This window comes from Boleophthalmus pectinirostris, unplaced genomic scaffold (assembly GCF_026225935.1).
Source record: "Boleophthalmus pectinirostris isolate CB_2022bp ecotype Guang Dong unplaced genomic scaffold, ASM2622593v1 HiC_scaffold_9, whole genome shotgun sequence".
Classification (NCBI taxonomy): Eukaryota; Metazoa; Chordata; class Actinopteri; order Gobiiformes; family Gobiidae; genus Boleophthalmus; species Boleophthalmus pectinirostris.
In genome coordinates, this window is record NW_026571541.1 from 14754701 (window position 1) to 14777974 (window position 23274).

Sequence of the window (23274 nt, forward strand, 5' to 3'; positions counted from 1 at the left end):
GATGCAAATATTTTACAGATTCTCAAAAGTAAGTGGTGGAAGTATATTCTGCTGGCTCTGGTGGATGTGGAAGCCAACTACACTGTGGTTAAAGCTTACCAGTACACCACCCTCACCAGTGTTCAAGTAAGTGCCATGAAGCAGTATGCTATTCTTTAGTTTAGTGCTTTAGCTTACAGGCTTACTGTATATGCATTTCCTCATTGATCTAGCTGCTGGACTGCTTTGTGGTCCCGGTCCTCATGGTCTTGTCCTGGTGGATTCTGAAGACCCGTTTTAGGCCAGTGCACTATGCTGCTGTGTGTATCTGTGTGCTTGGAGTTGGAGCTATGGTGGGAGCCGACCTGCTAGCTGGACGAGACCAGGGCTCCAGTAAGTTTATTTCTTTCAGATTTGATAAATATTTGTTCTTTTGGTGTAACAGTTTATCATTTGTCTTTTTGTCCTTAGCTGCAAACATCCTGTTAGGTGATGGGCTGGTCTTGCTCAGTGCCTCACTGTATGCAGTTTCAAATGTGTGTCAGGAGTACACTGTGAGGAACCTGACCAGAGAAGAGTTTCTTGGCATGGTTGGCCTGTTCGGTACCATCATCAGCACCATTCAGATGTGAGTGCTTAACATCATTATCACATCATTATACTTAGACCACTGGTGAATAATTATGTACCGTAAGCATGTTAGATAGAAGACGTTATTGTTGTTATTGTTATTTTTCTTTTGTTAAGGGTGATTCTGGAACGCAATGAAATTAGTGCCATCCAGTGGAACTGGAAAATTGGTCAGTTTATTTCATTTTTTATTTTTTTGTGTGTCAGACTTTGCCTTTTAGAAATCTGTCACTAGTACTGCTTTTTTTTTAATCTCTATACCTTTCCTCATTACAGTAGTTTGGTCATGGTTTGTAGTAATTTATTCCAGTTAAATGAAATTATGTATAATTTCACAGGGTTGTTATTTTGTGGCTTTGCCCTGTGCCTGTACACACTCTACAGCTGTATGCCCATCGTGATAAAGCTGAGCAGTGCCACTTCAGTGAATCTGTCTTTAATGACTGCAGATTTGTTCAGCCTCTTCTTTGGGATTTTCCTCTTCCATTACACGGTATATCATGCAATTTGTAACATAAATGTACATTATTATTACTACACATTGTACACGATTGCAACCCAATCTATTTATTATGGCACTGTAAAGTACTGTCCTTGGACAGATTACAGGTCAACATGCCCCAGCTCGATGTTGGAGCCATTAAACTACTTTCACAGCGAGAGCAATTGATTTTGTGCAAAATTCAGATGTCATTAATGTCACGCTCTTAGTGACTCAAAACAACAGCACATGTATATTTATAAACATTACTACAGCTTTCATGTTTTTTTTTTATTTTTTTCAGGAAACAATTTACAATTACTCTTAACACAAGTTTTGTTTCCTTTGTTTCCATCCTCAGTTCTCTGGACTTTATTTGGTCTCACTGATCATCATCATCATTAGTTCCATAATGTTTAATGCAGTACCCACTCAGACTGACTCCGTAGACCCCCTGCCCTCTGTCTGTGAGGAGGGCTTCTATGAAAACCCAGTGGCAACTCAAAATTACTTCACAAACCAGGAGATTGTCCTGAGATCGCACAGAGAGGAGCAGGATGCCCAAGAGAAGAGGATAAGCGCCTCAAACAGAACTCATACATATGAAGAACAGTCTTACCAAAATTACAATGTTGATGTTACATGTAGCACTAAACTGTAATTTGTTTTTGTTTGGGTTTTTTTCAGTGCAAGCTTCTTCTGTAAATGTTATTGATTAGATTAATATTTACATTTGTATATTATTATAATATAATATTATAATATTTTTATTTATTTGTACTGTATTTGTTACAGTATATTTGAGTAAAAAAATGTAAAACTAAAAGAAAGGTTTTTCATTAGTCTCAACATTTTCAGAATTTTGTTTGTATGTGTACAAAAAACAAAATCAATGCTCTAACCTAGATTACAAGACAGTATTATTCTTGTTTAAATTGATTGTGCATAGCCGTGTAATAAGAATCAATACAACACATATTTGTTTTGAGCATTTTTTGCAGAGAAAATTTTGGAAAAAAAAAAAAAATTCTCATTAACTTGCCCCCCACTAGTTTTTTCTCATTGTGAGTTTTATATAAATAAAAGTGTAGAATTGGAAACACAACCTTATGGTATGTATCTTGTGTCTAATTACAAGCTACTCTCAGTTGTACCTCATCGCCCCCCACTGACTCTCTTCTTGTGTGTCGGCCTCTGCTGCAGGGATCAGTGAATGAGTGGCCAGTCATGCTACACTTAATGCCAATAGGGAGCGTGCGCAGATAGTCATTCACTACATGCCCTACAAGAAGACAGGATGCAATAACGTGAGCACTGCAAAGACTTAAGGAAAGATACATGACAGTGAAGAGCCATATTTTTGCCAATCTGAACTAGGACATACTGAAGTCAAGACAGAAGTAAGACCAGGATAAACTGAAGTTGTAGACTGGACAAATTATTCATTTTACTTCTATCTTGTTAGTAAAAGCTGCTTTGCTTGGTTTGGCAATGTGACACGGAGGGAACACCGAGGAACTGAACTAAAGGCAAAGAAATAAAAACAAGAAGAGGAGCTGAGTTCAAATCAGACACAAAGGACAACAGGTCAGGTAATTGGCTTATCACAGCATGGGCTCTGATGTTTAATCAGCTTTAGTGCATGTGTAGCATCAATGTTGGGAAACAGCGATGTGAAGTAACTATTGATTTGTAGTTTAATTGAATTAGTAGGATATTTTGAAGTAGTTGGAAACTTTGAACACTTGCAGGTCTGGGGCCTTAGGTATGACACAAATCTATCAATTCTTAATGTAGTTCACATGTGTTAGCTGGCATTAAGATTTAATTTGTCAACAGTGTATAGTATCATAGAATATGCATTCTTTCTATAATATAAAGTGATTGAAGATTCCATTTAACCCATGGCCACTTATGTTCGCTGTTGTCATACTTTACTACTCAGCTAGAACTCTAAAATATTCATTCTTTTAAGACTACTTTTCTTACAATGTTTTATTATGACAGTATTTCGAAAAGTGTTCCCACAGTTATAGAAACTGAGTATGGCTGCTCAACCTTTGTCCCAGACCTCTGCTGGGGTAATTAGGTGATCAAATATTGATGCGTACACTGTGGGTGACTTAGTTGGTATGGGCATGGCTTTTTTTTGTACTACATGTAAGAGCAACAGGTTCTCGCAGGACATATTTATATTTTCATTTGATTCAATATCAGTTCAAAAGTAAGTTCAAATATGAGTATGAAATTTTTCAATTAGCAACATCAATTAATTATCAAACACTTTTTAACAGCAGTACATTCTGGCCAAACACTTAAAAACACATTATTTTAATTTAGAATCAAGATCCATTAAGATATGTCATATCATCATAAAATATGTCACATTTCTAAGCCTCTAATAAAACAGTGAAGCATCTGCCAAGTGTCAAGAAGTCAAAGGCTTAAAATAACAGTTAATGAAAGGTGTATGAATAATGTATCATCACTAATATACTTAAACACAAGCACAAAGGACCTGAAGCTGTGCGGAGCCATGTAAATCTGATCCTGGTGAAAAATGACTATGGCACCTCCACACACAAGATCACATGATGCAAGACATAGGTATGTCTTTTGTAGACATACATTTTTAACATTAAAGGGGAGAAAATTAACATTAATTCACAGCAAATTACTTGAACAAAAAATCATACGTAATCACTAAGTTACATGGTATATTAATTTCAATTGGTAAATTTTTTTATGATTTTAGATATCACTTGTGGGAACAAATTTTGTGTCTGACTGATCTACAAGTGAAATTACACAGTACAACAGCTTAAAATTTTATAAAACACTGTATAAAATGATTTTGATTCATAACAAAGACCTAGTCATTTAATAACAATAAAAGTTCCCCATTGTGAGACAATTAAAGGTTTATTTAAAATAAAAAAAAATTAAAAATACAAACACAAAACTACACTTTTTCATATATTCACCATAGATTTTATACTGTCATTTGTTATCAGCCCACTGCATTTTACCCTGTGGCACTTAGTATGGATTCCATTAAAACTCACAGAAACAGCTCAAATGCACCACAGCACTAACAGTTACTAGTATGTGTCTGCCTCTTGCTTGATATACATATACTCATATGTACAACATATATATACATTACCTCTTATTATTGTTTTATTTCAAATCTAATGTGCCCTTTTTCTTGTTTTCAGAGTCCAGAACACTGCTGATGTCCCGTAGTAAGTGTGACCCAACCCAGGACCATGGTCATTCTGCAGCAGGTAAATACAGCATGTCTTTTATTTGTGATTGCCTTCTTTGTTATTGTGCTTTCATGCAAAATAGTGCATTACATTTTCATTGTTATTCTTTTTCTTGTATTCTGATTGTAAAGTTGTATAGATATATATATTTAGTCAAGCCTTTGTAGTCTGCAGTGTCGGCTGTTTTATCATTTTGTTTTGTTCAACTTGTCATCCTTTGATAAACTAATGGGTTCTGACACCTCCCCCCTCACTTTAGTGGGAAAAATGGGACAAGCCAATAAAACCCAGATCAGCTGATGCCTCTCCCTCTCTCCCAGGGCTGGTCTCACTGCACACCCCAAACTCATCACCAGAAATGTTTACGCCAGACAGTTAGTTAACGACAATAACATAATAAATTTCTTATTTCGTTAATATCATCTTTTATTACCATGCTGGAGATAGGCTGCAGTAGGCTATTTATGTCTGAAACAAAATTGTAAATTGGAGTAAGCTTCATTTTGGAGTCTATTATAATCCTAAATGGCTCTAAGTACAAAGAGAAGGGGCTCAGATTGGCTGCTCGAGGGATGGGATCCAAACTTGCGTCGCGTCAGCACCACATTTGCGACTCTTGTCACGGTAAAATGTATCTTCAACTTGATTTTTAATGCTGAGTGTTACTGCACATTTTATTCTAGACATTATTTAGTTTCAGAAAAAGTTTCAATAACAAAAGCTGTGATGTGCAGTTTCGTTTTGTTCCTTGTTAAAGGAGGTGGATCCACTAAATGTTAACATTCATTGTTCACTGAAGCATAAAAGTGGCTCCTGCAATGACTGATACAAGTTTGATATGTCCAGTGACCTTTATCATTACTCAGTCGTGAATCTAAATGCAAATCAGCCAGACTCGTTGTGTCTTTTAATCATTATGTGAGCACAGGTCTAAAAAAACTGAAATATATTTGTGAAACGTGAAAGTGCTTTTTAACCTCAAATACCTCACCAGTGTAACTTTGTAAATTGTGCTAAACACCAGTAGAGGGCAGCCTTATACCTGATTTTATTGTAGAGTGACGTTCAACACATAGCAGTTTACTTGTGGATAATGTTGTTAACTGGAATTGCAGAATGGACCCTTGATGCTTTGTGATTGGTGATTGGAGATGTAACAGCGATAACCAGTCCATAACCATAACTGTGACTGAACTCTACATTAGTAGAAAAATATTTTACATTGAATATCTTAAAAAGGTGGGATTTTTATTTATTTATTTATTTTTAAGTAAAATATTTGAAGACTATTTATAGACTCTTGTGTTGTAAACTGAGTTCTCAGCAGTGACATAGCAGTAAATGTAAGGGAACACCAGCTCATATCGGACATTTATTATTTAGTAAACTCAGAAGAGTTCATGAAAACATCACTGCAGTTAATCTATGTATTTAAATTTACATAATTATTAGTGTATGAGGTAGAGTGGGTCAGCCATTAATTAAAAGTTTGATGGTTCAGTTCCTACTCTCCAGTTTAGTTGCTCTTGTGTTCTTGGGCAAGACACCTGTGTCTGTAACACTTATGCCAGAGTAAAACAGTCCTAATCAGAAAAAAATAAAAAAAAATGAAAGAAATGCATCAACAAATGCATCAAATGTTGTGTTTTTACTGGCTACTGTGACCTATATTCCTTGGTTTCCACCTCTGAGTTTGAGCTTTTGTTAGTTAGTTTGTCTATTTTCCTATTTTGAAATGTAACAAAAAGTAATTACTTAATCATTTCAAAGTTAAATGTTCATGTTTTTGTAAAGGATCTAAAGAAATAATATATTCTGTAACTTCTAGTTATGTCACATATGAAACACAAGTTTACAACAGATTAGCAAAAAAAAAAAACATAGAGCAAATAAGAAAATTAAGTCAGCAGATAAAAACAGACACCAAACATCCCAGTGACTTAAATAATTCAGTGAGCGGCTTCTGACGGTTTGTGGTTGGCCCAGCCTCTTCCATCACTGGCCCTGTGTGTGTGTGCATGTGTGGTTTTGCGTGTGTGTGTGTGTGCGTGACAGGTGCGTAGTGGTGTAATGTTCAGGTGGGTCAGTTTGCCAGGTGAGGAATTTACTTAATTAAAGTGAGATATATGTAACACTAACTGAAAATAGCATAGCCTGCACATAACATATTAACTGCTACACAACAGCAAACAAGCAAAACAACACCAACAGAAAAGATGGGGCTCAATGATATGTGACGTGTTCAACGATAGAATACAACTTACGATAAATATCTAGTCATAATAAAATTCACAGGTTATATTATTGCAATATTACTTGTGTTTAATCCTTTAATTGAACATTTTGAAAAACACTTAACACTGGAATTGCATGGAAATCCCACACCAAGGGACACTCCTGAGGAGGAAGTGACAGCTTGTTGCTATGGCCAACAGATGAGTTTGAAGGGGGTTGGGTTTACAAAATGAGAGACCTATGCGGGAGAGGAAGACCGTCCCGTAAAAACTTCAGATGAAAAACTAAAACTGCTTAAATATTTGTTTTCTTTTTGAGCAAGAGTTTTCTTTTTTACAACTTGAAACATTTTTGTTTTTATATCTCTTAGATGGACATAGATCATGTTTATAGATGTCTGGATATAGTCAGGATACAGTTCATCTGAGTGCTTCAGGAAAGGACACTGTTATCCATAGTTTTTGTGCTGTTTTTTTAACCACACTGAAGCTGTGATTATTTGCTATTGGGATTTTGTTACTGCCTGAAGATGTACAGGCGTCGGGATTATGTTGAACTCTATGAGAAGGATCTGGCTAAATGGGCTCTTCTGCGAAATGTCAACACTGTGGTGAAACATAGCACACTGCTGCCGGTAGATTTATTTTATTTATTTAATTATTAATACTAGTCTATCTTTAGCATGATAGGGGGCTATTAATTCAGTGTTTGTAAGTGTGTGTTATGGCATCATTAAATATTACATGCTGTTTTTGCATAACTACTTTTCAACAAAAGGTTATATTATTTGCCAACTTCAGTTTTGATATGTGAAGAAGTTTGTTTTTACTATCTACTTGTCATATTCACATAAGTAGTTTCACCTGATTACTTAACTTAACCCAACTGACTTAAATAATTCTTAACCAAACGGCAATTTGCACTGATTGTAGTTAGCCTAATTGTTTTTTTTCTTTGTTTGTTTTGTTTAATTTATTTATTTTTGTTCTTTAGGGCGACTATGTCTGGTTAGATCCAAAGAGCGGTCGTGAGTTCGAGGTGCCAATTGGCGCAGTGGTCAAACTATGTGACTCAGGACAAATCCAGGTGTTGGACGATGAAGGAAATGTATGATATTCATCTTGTATCTCTTTGTATTTTACTTGTATATTTTGTTTTGCTCAATGTGAAACACAGGTCATTTGCTGTTTCTTCTCGATACAGACTAATGATTTGTTTCTCTGTTTGAAATGTACTAACTGCAACTTCAGCAGTGAAATTTATGTGTTAACTGACAAACCTTTAACTGTTTGTAATCTCTCTACAGGAACACTGGATCTCACCTCAGAATGCCACAAATATTAAGCCAATGCATCCCACCTCCATTCATGGAGTGGAGGACATGATCCGATTAGGAGATCTCAATGAGGCTGGCATCCTCCGAAACCTGCTCATCAGATACAGAGAAAAACTCATATATGTGAGTTACATATTAAATTGGTGTTTAATTAAATCTCCTTTAAACTTCTGCTGCAGCAGTGGTGTCTATCCCTTTTTTTTCTTCGTATCTTTGATTTTTTTCTCTGCATTCTATTCTTTTGTCTATTTCTTTTTCTGAAGACTAATTGTGGTGGCAGGGTAAGTCAGATATCTAAGCAAAAGTGTTTGTCCCAATCCCGTTGTTGAGCTGCCTAAGTTTGCTGCATTTACAGTATTTTGTATGTCTGCGTATGTGGGGCATTGTGTCAGTGGTTGACGGTAAAGGGGCTCAGTGCTGCATGCTGCCTGCATCTTTATTTGCTTTCAACATGGATGGCTCTTCTCCTATGACTAACACTGATATGTTCTCATTGTCACCCATCACCATTTGAGCTGCTAGATCAGAGTCACCTTATCCACCCCTATGAGCTAACCGCTCTTACCATCAGTGGCATGCGCAACCAAGATCTGCAATATTTGCCATTTAAGACTTTTGAAGAATAATGTATATTTATTAGACTTATCATTACACACAAATATAGATGCTGTACCTCAGTAATTCATTTATTTTACTAAATGTATTAACTTCAGTTGCTGATTGCTGATCTATTGTGTGATCTGCAGACCTATACAGGCTCTATCCTGGTAGCTGTTAATCCATATCAGCTGCTGCCGATCTACACTGCTGACCAGATCAGGCTTTATACCAACAAGAAGATTGGAGAAATGCCACCACACATCTTTGCCATCGCAGACAACTGCTACTTCAACATGCAGAGAAACAACAAAGATCAGTGCTGTATTATCAGGTAAAACATGTGATAGGAATTGTACCATCAAAGCTACATCTACTGGTTTACATTAAATAATACAGACCTGTTGTGTTTGGTTATAGTGGTGAATCTGGAGCAGGAAAAACAGAGAGCACTAAACTCATCCTTCAGTTCCTTGCAGCCATCAGTGGACAGCATTCATGGATAGAGCAGCAGGTGCTAGAGGCCAACCCTATTTTAGAAGGTAGGAACAACATAAAGGTGTACAATACAATCATAGTTTCATGAAGTCTGCTTACATGAGGGCAACAATAGCTTAGTGTTTGTCCACTAATCCAAAGGTAGGCTTGTAAACAGACTGAGTGTTCCCCAGTATATGCAGCCCCAGTGTCTGCATACACTGGTGTGTGAATGGGTGCTTCCTTGATTTAAAGTGCCTTGAGTGCCTTGAAGGCAGAAAGCACTATAGAAAAATGTGATCATTTACCAGTATAACATGATGTCTTCTTCTTTGTGTAGCTTTTGGTAACGCTAAAACAATCCGCAATGACAATTCATCACGTTTTGGAAAGTACATTGACATCCATTTTAACAAGAGAGGAGCCATAGAAGGAGCAAAGATTGAGCAATATCTCCTAGAAAAATCCAGAGTTTGTCGACAGGTGGGAATCAATGAGTAATCCCTGTTTTGTCTTATCTTATTTACTTAACCTGTATTTACTCATTGTGGACCTATTGTAGGCCTATGATGAGAGAAACTACCACATTTTCTATTGCATGTTAAAAGGCATGACCCCAGATGAAAAGAAGAAACTTGGTCTAAGCAAAGCCACAGATTACAACTACTTAACTATTGTAAGAAACACAATGGTACTTATTTTGGTGCATTATTGTGGAAAATACTTAATATAATCATTTACGTTGTTTTTATGTTCCCACCCTTTTGTTAAGGGAAATTGTACAGTGTGTGATGGACGTGATGACCTGAAAGAGTATTCCAACATTCGCTCTGCAATGAAGGTATTTATTTAGATTTATAAATTCATTTTTCATAACATTACTATCTAATATATTATATTTACATCTTCTACCATTATAACTTTATAACTTTTTCCTACACTGTAGGTATTGATGTTTACAGACAAAGAAAACTGGGAAATTTCAAAACTACTCGCTGCTATTTTGCACATGGGGAATCTACAGTATGAAGGTAAAATTAAAAACAAACTTTGGGCTGGTTAAATACAATGTTGATGAGATTGTAAAATTGTGTTTTCTTCAAAGCACGTAATTATGATAACCTGGATGCTTGTGAGGTGGTCCGAAGTCCTTCTCTTACAACAGCAGCTACACTGTTGGAGGTAAAGCCCTAACAATATACTAAAAACAAAAACTACTAAAAGTAAACCAAGAATTTATAAGAATGAATTTCTGTTCAGGTGGATTTTAAAGACCTGCAGAACTGCCTGACAAGTCGAACACTGATCACACGTGGGGAGACTGTGTCCACACCTTTGAACATGGACCAAGCCCTGGATGTCCGAGATGCTTTTGTTAAGGTAACTTTGCTGTAGTTACATGAATACATTTACATTTGAATTTATTTTATGTATGTTTTGTATTTGCAGGGTATCTATGGCCGCTTGTTTGTCTGGATTGTGGAGAAGATTAATGCTGCCATCTACAAGCCCCCATCTATGCAGCCTAAGTTTATTCGCCGGTCTATCGGGCTGTTGGACATCTTTGGCTTTGAGAACTTTGCTGTCAACAGGTATATAGCAATAGCAGAAATAAATACATGCTTTATAATAGATGATCTTATCTTCACTATGTTTATTTCTGCAGCTTCGAACAGCTTTGTATCAACTTTGCCAATGAGAATTTGCAGCAGTTCTTTGTGCGACATGTCTTTAAGTTGGAGCAGGAAGAGTACAACCTTGAAAATATCAACTGGCAGCACATTGAATTTACAGATAATCAGGACGCTCTGGATATGATTGCCATCAAACCAATGAACATCATCTCACTGATCGATGAAGAAAGTAAATTTCCTAAGGTATCCATTATGAACACTCACTATTCAAAAATAACATAGACTTTGACAACAAAGATGATAAAGTACTTAAAAGATTAAAAAAAAAATAATAAAATACATTGTGTGTCTAGTTAAGCTCAAAGATGTACCATGGAAAATAATGCTAGGCACAGGAACATTTTAAAGTTGCCAAAGGATTGCCCTGACCTTAGTTTTCATATTATAAAAAATAGCATGACTGTGGCCAACATATGAATAGGCAGCACTGTGTCTGAGTTACTAGCACTCACACTTCACAGCAAGAAGATTCTAGGTTTGATCTCCAGGTCGCCGAGATTTTTTGCTCACTGCTCCTGAGGCCTGAAAGATGGGTCAACTACAGAGGACTATAAAGTCTACCTTACCTTACCTTATAATATCAAACCTGAATATTACAGCTGTGCTCTTACTATTATTATTTATTTTCTCTGGAAAGGGCACAGATGCCACAATGCTGAACAAGTTGAACTTTCAGCACAAGCTCAACACCAACTACATTCCACCTAAGAACAACTACGAGACCCAGTTTGGGATCCAGCACTTCGCAGGAGTGGTCTACTACGAGACAAAAGGTGGGATATACATTTGTAAAAATATTTGAATTACTATGTTCTTCAATTAATACATGTTTTCTGGTAGGTTTCTTGGAGAAAAACCGGGACACACTTTATGGGGACATAATACAGCTGGTGCATTCTTCTAAAAACAAATTCATCAAACAAATCTTCCAGGCCGATGTTGCTATGGTAAGATTTACTTGTACTTAATATAAGTCTTAATAAGACTTAATGCAAGTTCAAGTAAACACATACTTTCTTGTGTGTTTTCTGCATGTTCAGTTGCATGTTTCTGAGTAATGTCCAGCTTTATGCTAACATTACTGTGTTCTCTGTCCTCTATCCTGTGTGTTTTTGCATGTGTACCTTTCACCAGTTTCTGTGCAGTTATGCTCCTGCTAGTACAGTGTGTGCTCCTGCCAAAAGTCTTCCTAAGGTAAACTTTATTAACTGATTGATAGTGGGTGTTTTTTTAAAATAAATAATTAATTATCGCAATTTATGAAATGTCACAAACTTTGAAAATTAAATCATTGGTGGAAAACATGTTTATCTTTACACTGGAACTGACAGTGTATGTAGATGTATTTAAAAAGCAATAAGGACTGCTATGTCTTTTCTGGTTGAGGGTCCACCACTTTGACTGTAGGTTAAATATAAAAAGTTGGAACAAAATACAAATAACAATTTCCCTTGAGACAAGCAGGTAACGGACCCCCAACCAGAAACGTGACAAATTAGGACTACAGAGAAAGACAAAGTTGGTGTAAGGTCCAGGAATCATAAAAACTGCTTCTTCCTTTGTTTTGACACTTTCTGGTCTTTTCCATGTGACAGGGGGCAGAGACCAGGAAGCGCTCACCCACCCTGAGCAGTCAGTTCAAACGATCTCTGGAGCTGCTCATGAGAACGCTGAGTGTGTGTCAGCCCTTTTTTGTACGCTGCATCAAACCTAATGAATACAAGAAGCCTATGGTAAGTAACTTATTTGTATCAGTTTAGATTACAAACTATAGAAAGGCCCTTTAAGACATTTTAACTTCTCTGGTGAGGGGTTCTCCACCTGCTTTGTTATTGTTTTGAATACAATGTTCCACATACAAGCCAACACCTGAAACTGAATGCATGATTTGAAGCCATTCTGTGAAATATTCTAGACAGAGAAATAACATTACCGTTGGGGACCCCCCAAAAAGTTTTGCTCATTGTTGTGATTTTAATGTTTTAACCCTTCATGTTATGTTCAAATGTGTAAGTATAGTCCATACTCTGATGATACTGTGAGTAAATTGCATTCAGAAGTCCTGTCTGTCTTCAGTTGTTTGACAGGGAGCTGTGTGTGCGCCAGTTGAGATACTCTGGGATGATGGAGACGATTCGTATCCGTCGGGCAGGGTATCCTATCCGCTACACTTTTGTTGAGTTTGTTGACCGCTACCGGGTCCTAATGCCGGGAGTTAAACCAGCGTACAAACAGGTGATCAGTAGTCAGTGGACATTTTCACTGTCAACATGTTTTAGTTTCCACCTCTGCCTGTTGTTGTCCGATCTGATAAATGTTGATTTTGGTGTCATTGCATTTGTTTGATTAGGAGGACCTCAGGGGAACGTGTCAAAGAATCGCTGAGGCTGTGCTGGGCAGAGATGATGATTGGCAGATGGGAAAGACCAAGATCTTCCTCAAGGTGCAAACAAATATTATAAACTACAAACTATGCTAGGACTGGGCAATACATTAATCAAGATTTTTATTTAAATTTGTCTTTTATTTTGAATGTTATTAAAAATGAATTTACATTTTCATTGTCATTTTAACAACAACAAAAAAAGTCAAATTTCTTTTCTTAAATCAGAATTTTGCCCCAAACAAACCCATGTTTTTACTGATAGGCTGACTGTGGACCTCTCGATTAAAAAAGCAAAGTTGATCATTAACAACTAGAAATTATTGAAATTGCATTGATTGCTTACTGAATGTAAGCCGTATAGACGTATAGACACATGTATGTTTTGAAAGTCCTATGTGCGAGTTTGGTTCAGGAAACAGAGTGCTTGCAGAGGTCAGAACAGGGCAGTGGCCACATTTCCCACTCAGGATGTGTTTAGAGATAGCAGAAGAGGCTTTGTAATTGTTGAGTTTTTATACTTACTTTGCATGTCATGATGAGAAAGATTAAAGTCTCATAATTTGTACAGAGAAGAGATTTTGGTACATATGCTTTTCCTTTTTAAATCTATCATGTTGGTGGTGTATTAGTTTTTTTGTTTTGTTTTGGGGTTTTTTATGTTTTTTTGTGTATTGCGTAGGATCACCATGACATGCTTCTGGAGATTGAGAGGGACAAAGCGATCACAGACAAAGTTATTCTCATCCAAAAGGTGGTGAGAGGTTTTAAAGACAGGTGGGTACAGTTTTACTAAAATTAAGTATATCCCTTTTTATGTATGCATACGATTTTTGTAACAAAAAATCCTAGTTTATGGCTTAATTTTTTGCCACAGGTCAAACTTCCTGAGGATGAGGAAATCAGCAGTGCTCATTCAGAAGACATGGAGGGGCTACCAATGCAGAAAGAACTATGGCGCTGTAAGACCCTCATAAATAGAAACTCTGATTTGATTTGTTTTTTGTTTTTGTTTTTGTTGTGTGTTTTTTTCAATAATTTTTTTTTTGTTTGTTTTTGTTATTTATTTCAGATGCGTGCCGGCTTCTCTCGTCTACAAGCTCTGGTCAGATCCAGGAAGTTGTGTGCCTCATATCATGTTGCCCGTCAGCGAATCACATGCTTCCAGGGTCGTTGCCGAGGTTACCTGGTGCGGCGGGCTTTTAGACACAGACTGTGGGCTGTCATCACCATCCAGGCCTACACCAGAGGCATGATCGCCCGCCGGCTGTACAAGAGACTGAAGGGAGAGGTAAAGGCTAAATAAAGGACAACCTACTTTTGTTTGGGTCTCCACAATAATAATACTACTACTAAAAATATTAATACTACTAATATCTTTGTCTGATTTCAGTTAGCTTGACTCACCAATATTTTTTTCTTCTATTTTTACTTCTCAATTTTTAGTATCAAAGAAGGCTGGAGGCAGAGAAGATGCGTCTTGCTGAAGAGGCCAAATTGAGGAACCAGATGTCTGCCAAAAGAGCCAAGGAGGAGGCTGAGCGCAAGCACCAGGTAGAGCTAAACTGAACTGCACACTGAGCCTCTGAAACTGGCCTTGTATCTGTAACTCTGTGATTGTCTCTCTGAAGGAGCGTCTGGCTCAGCTGGCCAAAGAGGATGCTGAACGAGAGAAGAAGGAGAAGGAGGAGGCACGTAAGAAAAAGGAGCTGGTAGATCAGATGGAGAAAGCTCGACAAGAGCCCGTCAATGACTCGGACATGGTGGACAAGATGTTTGGGTTTCTGGGAACAACAAGCTCCCTCCCAGGGCAGGAAGGACAAGCCCCTACAGGGTTTGAGGTGAGATAAGATTCAACAACGATTTAGTTAAATGATCTACTTAAAAAACAAAACCCCTTGGTCATTCTATGTGTTTGTTTACAGGATTTGGAGCGAACATACCATGAGCTTGAGGAAGAGGACCTGGATGAGGCCCTTCCTTTGCCTGACGACGATGATGAGGAGGATCTGTCTGAGTACAAGTTTGCTAAATTTGCTGCAACCTATTTTCAAGGGAACACCACTCACACCTATGTTCGCCGGTCTCTAAAGCAACCACTGCTCTTTCATGATGATGAAGGAGATCAGCTGGTTGGTATCTTTTGGATTCTATATAGATGTTTATCATAATAATTATAATTAAAGAAAAAAAACATATCTACTTCCTGTACAGGCTGCTTTGGCAGTGTGGATCACAGTGCTAAGGTTTATGGGGGATCTGCCTGAGCCGAAGTATCACACAGCTATCAGTGATGGCAGTGAGAAGATCCCAATTATGACCAAAATCTATGAGACACTAGGCAAGAAAACATATAAACGAGAGTTGGCTGCACTGCAGGGAGAGGGCGAGGTGAGGGGTTGACAGAATCATTTTCAATCTTATTTCTATATTTTTGCATTTGTATTTACCTCTTGTGTTATTAATAGAACACTCCAACTGAAACCCCGAAGAAGAACAGTGTGCGACACAAACTTGTGTCTTTGACTCTTAAGAAGAAATCCAAGATCACAGAGGAGGTAGATTAATAACCAGATAAATACTGACGTAATGACTGTACTTTGCTTTGAAATGCCTGTTATCAAAGTAAAGAAAATCCTTAATCTTTTATGTTTTTTCAGGTCACTAGGCGCCTCAACGATGGCGAGCCTGGTCTCCATGGTAACAGCATGCTTGAAGACCGCCCCACGTCGAATTTAGAGAAACTTCACTTCATCATTGGAAACGGCATCCTGAGACCAGGACTCAGGTATTCACTTTATTGTAATTTATGTCCTGCTATGCAATTTTTGTACTATTTTGTAGTATTTTTGATATCTTTTCTCTTTTGTTTATAGAGATGAAATCTACTGTCAGATCTGTAAACAGCTGAGTCAAAATCCGTCTAAAAGCTCCCATGCTCGTGGTTGGATTCTTATCTCATTGTGTGTTGGATGTTTTGCCCCATCTGAAAAATTTGTCAAGGTTAATTATTTTCTGCTCACATGATTAAAATATTTAGTTTTTACTTTTTAAGTAAATAATGTGATTTGTGACTTTTTTGATCATTAGTATTTGAGGAACTTCATTAACAGTGGACCTCCTGGTTATGCCCCATATTGTGAGGAGAGGCTGAGAAGAACTTTCGTCAATGGAACAAGAACACAGCCTCCATCATGGCTGGAGCTACAGGCCACCAAGTCCAAAAAGCCCATTATGTTGCCAGTGACCTTTATGGATGGCACCACCAAAACACTCCTCACAGACTCAGCGACCACGGCCAGGGAGCTGTGTAATGCCCTGTCCGACAAAATTAACCTCAGAGACCGCTTTGGCTTCTCCCTCTACATCGCCCTCTTTGACAAAGTAAAGTAACATATAAACCACTAAAACACTAGTACTATAATTTGATCACACTTGTTGATAACTACACTTTAATTAGTCTTATTAAAGTATAAAGAAAGATTTAATTCATGATGAACAAATAGTTTCTTAAGAATGATTCTGTGTTAATAAGTACTTAATAAATACCTGAACCCTAAATTCTAGCTCCTAACTCCTAACGTGCTAACCCTGAATCATTCTTAAAGGGCCCCATGTTACACTATTTTCTTATCTATAATATTATATCTATCATTTTGAGCTTTGGAGATGTAGACAGACCATTAATAAAGTTAAAGTTAAAGTTAAAACACAACTCCAGGTATGTTTTTGGTGAGGTAACAACATTATAACATGGTTTAAAGCTCACAAGAGTAAATTTTGCATCATATAGGACCTTTAATAAGTAAGTATTAAGTAAGTATTAAGTATTTGTTTAGCTTTAAGAAAGTAAATACTGCAATTATTACAATGTGTTACAACTTATTCTGAGTTATATTTGCGCTCCTACAGGTGTCTTCTTTGGGTAGTGGTAATGACCACGTCATGGACGCTGTGTCACAATGTGAACAGTATGCCAAAGAGCAGGGCGCACAGGAGAGGAACGCCCCCTGGAGGCTGTTTTTCAGAAAGGAGATCTTTACGCCATGGCACTCTCCCACTGACGACCAGGTGGCCACAAATCTCATCTATCAACAAATCGTTCGTGGAGTCAAGTTTGGAGAATACCGCTGTGACAGGGTAATAGTTCTTTACATTATTCTAATTTCACTCATCAATCTTAAAGCATATATGACAAGTTAGATTACTTATTTAAGAAAAACACATAGTGTAATTATATTTACCATTAAGTCAATAGGGAGAACTGACTCTTGCTTCCATTTGGGACCACATCACATTGTAGAATCTGAAAACCCCCATTAAGCTAATTCTCCAGCTAGATGCTCTTGCAGTCACTCACTCCAGTAATATTGAAGAATATGTAAAATGCAATGAGGACAAATTTCCCAACTTGAACATAAATTGCTCCTTACCTTACATTGTTGTTTATATTCTTTGCCTTATCATAGGATGATTTGGCAGAGTTGGCCTCACAGCAGTACTATGTGGACTATGGTTCAGAGATCCTCCTGGAGCGTCTTCTGAGCCTCATCCCCTCCTACATCCCAGACCGTGAGATCAGTTCCTCTAGAGGGGTTGAGAAGTGGGCTCATTTTATCATGGCCGCCCACAAAAAGGTTCTTAGACTGACTGAACATAGACATAGACATCCTAGTGGCACATAATATTACTGTGTCTTTTACATGTTTTCTAAATAAATGTGTTTATTTCTATTCAGAGTATCTACACTCAGAAAAGGTTTGATTCTCTCAAAGTGAAGGAGGAAGTAGTGGACTTTGCTCGACACAAATGGCCACTTCTTTTCTCACGGTTTTATGAAGCTTTTAAGTTTTCAGGTAAGCTCTTTCATTATATTACCATTAATAGTAAATTATCTCAAATAATAGTCTTTGGCATGACATTCCCATGAAATAAAAAAAAAAACTGCTAAAATCCCTCTTTGTGCACACAGGGCCTAGTCTGCCTAAAAATGACCTGATTGTGGCTGTGAACTGGACTGGGGTGTACTTTGTGGATGAGCAGGAGCAAGTCCTTCTGGAGCTCTCTTTTCCTGAGATCACTGCAGTCTCCAGCAGCAAGTACGCCAAACATGCCATATTAGTTTGCATATTCTAATAGCTAACCATGTTATGTTTTCAGGGGAGGAAAGCTACAGGGCCAGAGTTTCACCATGGCCACCATTAAAGGTGAAGAGTACACATTCACATCCAACAATGCTGAGGACATCCGAGACTTAGTGGTCACTTTCCTGGAAGGACTAAGGAACCGGTCCAAGTTTGTAGTGGCTCTGCAAGACAACCCCAACCCCAGTAAGCAAGAACTGTCACATAAGAAATATCTTTTAATACCAAACAATGCCTGGTAATCTAGTAATCATACGGTTTATTATCTGTAAACGTTCCAAAATGATGAAGTGTGGTTTTAATTTTCAGCTGGAGAGGACTCAACATTCCTCAGTTTTCAGAAAGGAGACTTGATTCTGTTGGACCAGGACACAGGGGAGCAGGTCCTGAACTCTGGTTGGGCTCATGGGGTCAATGAGCGAACTAATAAAAAAGGGGACTTCCCTGCAGATTGTGTCTATGTCCTTCCGACTATGACCCGACCACAGCAAGAGATAGTGGTAAGGAAACCATCTTTAAATAATGATCATGCCATCACTTTAAAGCAGTAGTGTAGCTGCTCTTTCCATCTGTTCTTGTTTATATGTTTTTGTTTGTAATCAGGCACTGGTTACCATGACACCAGACCAGCGGCAAGAATCGGTCCGTGTGTCTCAGTTCATGATGCCAGAGACCGACGAGAGACTGAAACCGTACACACTGGAGGAGTTCTCATATGACTACTTTAGGTACAGCATTTTGGTAGAGCCAGAGGTTAAATCAGGAACACTTACAAAATGTGCACAAATATGGCATTTAGGAACAACCATTAAAATGTTTAAGATGTACTATGCATCTTTTGTGGTGACCAGAAATGTTACAATGTTTGACTTTTAAATTCAACTTCATACAGTGTACATTCTTGAATTTTCCATCTTCTTTATGAATATAATTTCTGCTATTTAGGCCTCCTCCGAAACATACCCTAAGCAGAGTGATGGTTACCAAAAATCGTGGGAAGGACAAGATGTGGAGCTGTACAAGGGAACCACTCAAACTGCCTCTACTCAAGAAAGTGGTCAACCATGAAGAGCTGTCTCAAGAAGCCTGCATGGCCTTTATTGATATCCTGTGTTATATCTATCTATCTATCTATCTATCTATCTATATATTATATATTATATATATATATATATCTATATATATATATATATATATATATATATATATATATATATAGATATATATATAGATATAAGATATATATAAAAATATATATATTTTATATATATATTATATATTTATATTTATATATATGACAATATCAACTTCCTGTGACATGTATTTTATTTTATTTTTACAAATGGCTGTATTATCCTTAACTGTCCTCACCCATGATGAAGTATATGGGTGACTATCCATCAAAACGGACGCGCTCAGTGAATGAATTAACAGATCAGATTTTTGAAGGAGCGTTAAAGGCTGAACCACTGAAAGATGAGATATACTGCCAGATTATTAAACAGCTCACAGACAACCATGTCAAGTATGCAGCCTGTAACAATATTTTATTTGTCATTAACCAAGCTCACTTACTTTATAATGTTGGACTTATGTAGGTATAGCGAGGAGAAGGGCTGGGAGCTGTTATGGCTGTGCACTGGTTTATTCCCTCCCAGTAATGTGCTACTGCCTCATATCCAGCGCTTTCTGCAGTCCAAGAAGCACCACCCACTGTCCACAGACTGCATGCAAAGAGTGCATAAAGCTTTACGGTACTTCATTAATATCACTAATTTTAAAAACACTATTTTGGTTTTATATGGTCTCATAATAATACTTTTTGTTGTTGTATTTCACAGTAATGGATCCAGGCAGTACCCTCCTCATTTGGTGGAAGTTGAAGCTATTCAACACAAAACAACACAAATTTTTCACAAGGTCTACTTCCCTGATGATACAGATGAGGTGCGTCTATTGATTTACTGTATGACATTATTGTAAAAGTAACTAATATATACTCACCTAGGGATGCTAAGAAGGCTCTGTTAATTGATAATGGTCAGATAATAATTGTGAGATAAAAAAAACAAAAACATAAGTACCATAACTTGAATTAAATAGAGAGTCCATCACCTCCTTGTTTGTATAGAGATGTTATTCCTTAGCCTAAAATATTCCACCGTATGACTTTAAACATATCTATCTTAAAGTGACAAGCATGTAACACTTCACTTGTCATGGTGTAATAATTGTGAATAATTGTAAAATGACTTTATTTGTACTCTCATAAGAATAAAACCTTACAGTGTTATACTGTGACATTCCTATTCCAATTTTAGGCATTTGAGGTTGAGTCCAGCACAAAAGCAAAAGACTTGTGTCAGAACATTGCAACGAGACTGCTTCTCAAAACTCCAGAGGGCTTCAGTTTGTTTGTCAAGATCTCAGACAAGGTTAGATCACATAGTTTTTTGTATTTGGGGCTATATTTGTCATAACATCTGTTTTCTCACACACAGGTGATCAGTGTACCACAGGGAGACTTTTTTTTTGATTTTGTGAGACACTTAACCGACTGGATCAAGAAATCTCGACCAGCTAAAGATGGTGAGTTTTGTCTTTAAACTTGATGGGGATTTTTTTTTTTTTTTTTTTTTTTTGTGGCTTTGCAGTTGGTTCAATTGACAGTGAATATATATTTTTGCAGGTATTGTTCCATCACTTACGTATCAGGTGTTTTTCATGAAGAAGTTATGGACAACCACTGTTCCTGGGAAAGACTCCTTTGCTGATTCAATTTTCCACTACTATCAGGTTTATCTTGTGAAAAACAATGATATTTTTACTGAATAGCATATTAATAGCATCTTCTTATTGACTATAGGAGCTGCCCAAGTATCTGCGGGGTTACCACAAATGTTCCAGAGAGGAAGTTTTCCAGCTTGCAGCTCTGATCTACCGAGTTAAGTTTGAAGATGACAAATCACATTTTCCTACAATTCCCAAAATGCTCAGGGAGTTGGTGCCTCAGGATCTAATTCGCCTAATGTCGCCAGATGACTGGAAAAGGGTAAATTTCTGAATTATTTTACTTAACTTCTCAGCTATACTAATTACAACTAATATTAACTGTGTTCAACAGTCAGTAATTGCATACTTTAACAAACAAGCGGGTAAATCAAGAGAGGAAGCAAAACTAATGTTCCTGAAGACCATTTATAAATGGCCCACTTTCGGATCTGCTTTCTTTGAGGTCAAGGTAAACAGTCTTGGTGATTGTTTTTCATTATGAGATACATGTTAATATTTTTGTGCTCTTTTTTGTCTTTAGCAAACCACAGAGACCAAGTATCCAGAGATTCTGCTAATTGCCATCAACAAGCATGGAGTTAGTCTCATTGACCCAAAGACTAAGGTGTGCACTTTTTAGAAATTTGGTCTGGTCATCGCCTCTCTGTGGAATTTTACTGAAGCTACTCTCACACCTGCAATCTTACACATTAAAATGGCTGCTTTGTGCTTAAACAGGACATCTTGACGACTCATCCTTTCACTAATATTTCCAACTGGAGCAGTGGGAACACATACTTCCATATCACCATTGGCAACCTGGTTAAAGGAAGCAAGCTGCTCTGTGAGACGTCGCTGGTGAGGATATTTGCTCATCTTGAACTCTTTTTGAATGTATCTTTTAGTAAAAACACATGTATTATGTTTACAGGGCTACAAGATGGATGACCTGCTGACCTCTTACATTAGCCAAATGTTGACCACTATGAACAAACCGCGCTCAGCGCGAGGCCATAGCAAGTGAACTTCTTACTGGCAGGAGGCCCGTGAGCTTGTCCGAATGTTGCGTCCTATTGGCCAGTACTGCAGCTGGGGGCGGACCTTTTCCCAACAGCTGTGGAGGATGAGCCGCAGTCCTTCTGCTAGCTCGGAAAGTTCAAAACTCACCGTGGAGAGCTCCGCTGAGAGCAGCGACCCCGGCGAAGGCCCGAGTCACTACTACAGCAGCAGCTGCACCAGGGAGGAAGAGGAGAATGAGGAGGAAGAGTCCAGTGAGGACGACTACCTCTGACATGTCCAGACTGGTTGGAGCAGAGGAGGCGCTGCTTGATCAATGTTTTTGTCTCTCAAAGAGAATGTAAATCTTACCTTAAGTGAACTTCAGCAGAGTGTCATTTTTCATTTCAAGTTAAAGCACAATACAACAAAAAGCTGAATACACTTCTTCGGTTTAAATGGCTGTTAATATGTGTATAGTTTTATGAGACGTTTACTCTAATCACTACATTAGAATATTATCACTAATTTATTTGTTCATCTGCCTTTTGTTATAATAATACCTCTATTAAGGTACCTATGCTGAGAAAGGGAAAAGTTAAAGGTCAAAATAAAAAAGGTTAAAATTCATATTTTCAAGTGGTCAAAAGCTAGTGATAACCGTATTTAAGTTTCAATACGTTGCCTTAAGTTTTTAGGTCAAGGGTTTGGAAATGAACCAGGCCACCAACACATTTGTATGTATTTTGGTACTGAAAATATGAATGCCTTTGGTTTTGTATTGTCCTTTTCTTTTCTTTTTTTTTTTTTTAACATAACCTGTTGTAACCAGTGGATTGATAATGATAACGGCGATATAAATTGTTAATTTTCTGTTAACAATAAACAAGAATGGGATTGTGTGACAGAAATCCCAGGAGTTTAACATAAACAAAACTGTCTTTAATAATTAATAACATTTTAATTAGTTTCCAAGGACTATAATATTACACATGAGAGTAGATGTACCAATATCACTAGGTTACACCAAAACAACTAAATGCCTGCTATTACACGATTCGCCTTTTCATGCTTTTTCAAAACTGAAAGGTCTCAAGCTTAGATAAATGTATTCTTATATCCTTCCATTGTAAGTTTGTTTTAATCAAGTAAATTTGAGTATTTTAAAATATTGTGTCATTGCAAAGAGCGTATTGTCTTGTCATTTAGTGAGCCAGTGTCAGTGTATTTTTCCAAAATGGTTAAAAAGGTAAACACAAACAAAAAAAACTAGATGGCAAA

General features: G+C 37.3%; 2 protein-coding genes across 2 annotated transcripts; both read left to right on the forward strand.

The window, feature by feature from the left end:
• Positions 1-6: 6 nt before the first annotated feature.
• Positions 7-2128, forward strand: LOC110163751 (solute carrier family 35 member F2-like; the record flags this gene model as incomplete). The annotated part of the gene is made up of 6 exons (XM_055147787.1): positions 7-126; positions 213-372; positions 451-607; positions 727-779; positions 948-1102; positions 1452-2128. Coding segments are annotated over 6 exons (945 nt in total), but the record flags the coding sequence as incomplete, so codon positions are not given.
• A 4730-nt stretch (positions 2129-6858) lies between these two features.
• Positions 6859-22787, forward strand: LOC110163532 (unconventional myosin-VIIa). The gene is made up of 49 exons (XM_055147786.1): positions 6859-7228; positions 7588-7701; positions 7901-8053; positions 8677-8861; positions 8948-9069; positions 9345-9487; positions 9567-9680; positions 9777-9845; positions 9951-10035; positions 10110-10186; positions 10265-10384; positions 10454-10596; positions 10671-10881; positions 11336-11471; positions 11539-11645; positions 11833-11892; positions 12294-12431; positions 12775-12933; positions 13049-13141; positions 13764-13858; positions 13959-14043; positions 14154-14372; positions 14528-14635; positions 14713-14922; positions 15007-15213; positions 15296-15472; positions 15550-15639; positions 15742-15869; positions 15958-16084; positions 16172-16465; positions 16994-17221; positions 17551-17718; positions 17820-17937; positions 18054-18180; positions 18242-18411; positions 18535-18725; positions 18829-18953; positions 19171-19328; positions 19597-19750; positions 19824-19979; positions 20067-20172; positions 20547-20660; positions 20727-20814; positions 20915-21021; positions 21092-21277; positions 21350-21466; positions 21539-21622; positions 21736-21855; positions 21929-22787. Exons 1-49 carry the CDS (start codon positions 7124-7126, stop codon positions 22019-22021), a joined length of 6684 nt encoding a protein of 2227 aa, XP_055003761.1. The 5' UTR covers positions 6859-7123; the 3' UTR covers positions 22022-22787.
• Positions 22788-23274: the final 487 nt, after the last annotated feature.

What these genes read in the sequence shown, in the direction of transcription:
- LOC110163532 (XM_055147786.1), top strand. Translation starts at nt 7,124, where the DNA reads ATGTACAGGCGTCGGGATTATGTTGAACTCTATGAGAAGGATCTGGCT. An exon ending in AAGAAAGTAAATTTCCTAAG is followed by an intron (nt 10,882 to 11,335) that starts GTATCCATTATG and finishes TTCTCTGGAAAG; the next exon opens with GGCACAGATGCCACAATGCT. An exon ending in TGCTCTGTGAGACGTCGCTG is followed by an intron (nt 21,856 to 21,928) that starts GTGAGGATATTT and finishes TTATGTTTACAG; the next exon opens with GGCTACAAGATGGATGACCT.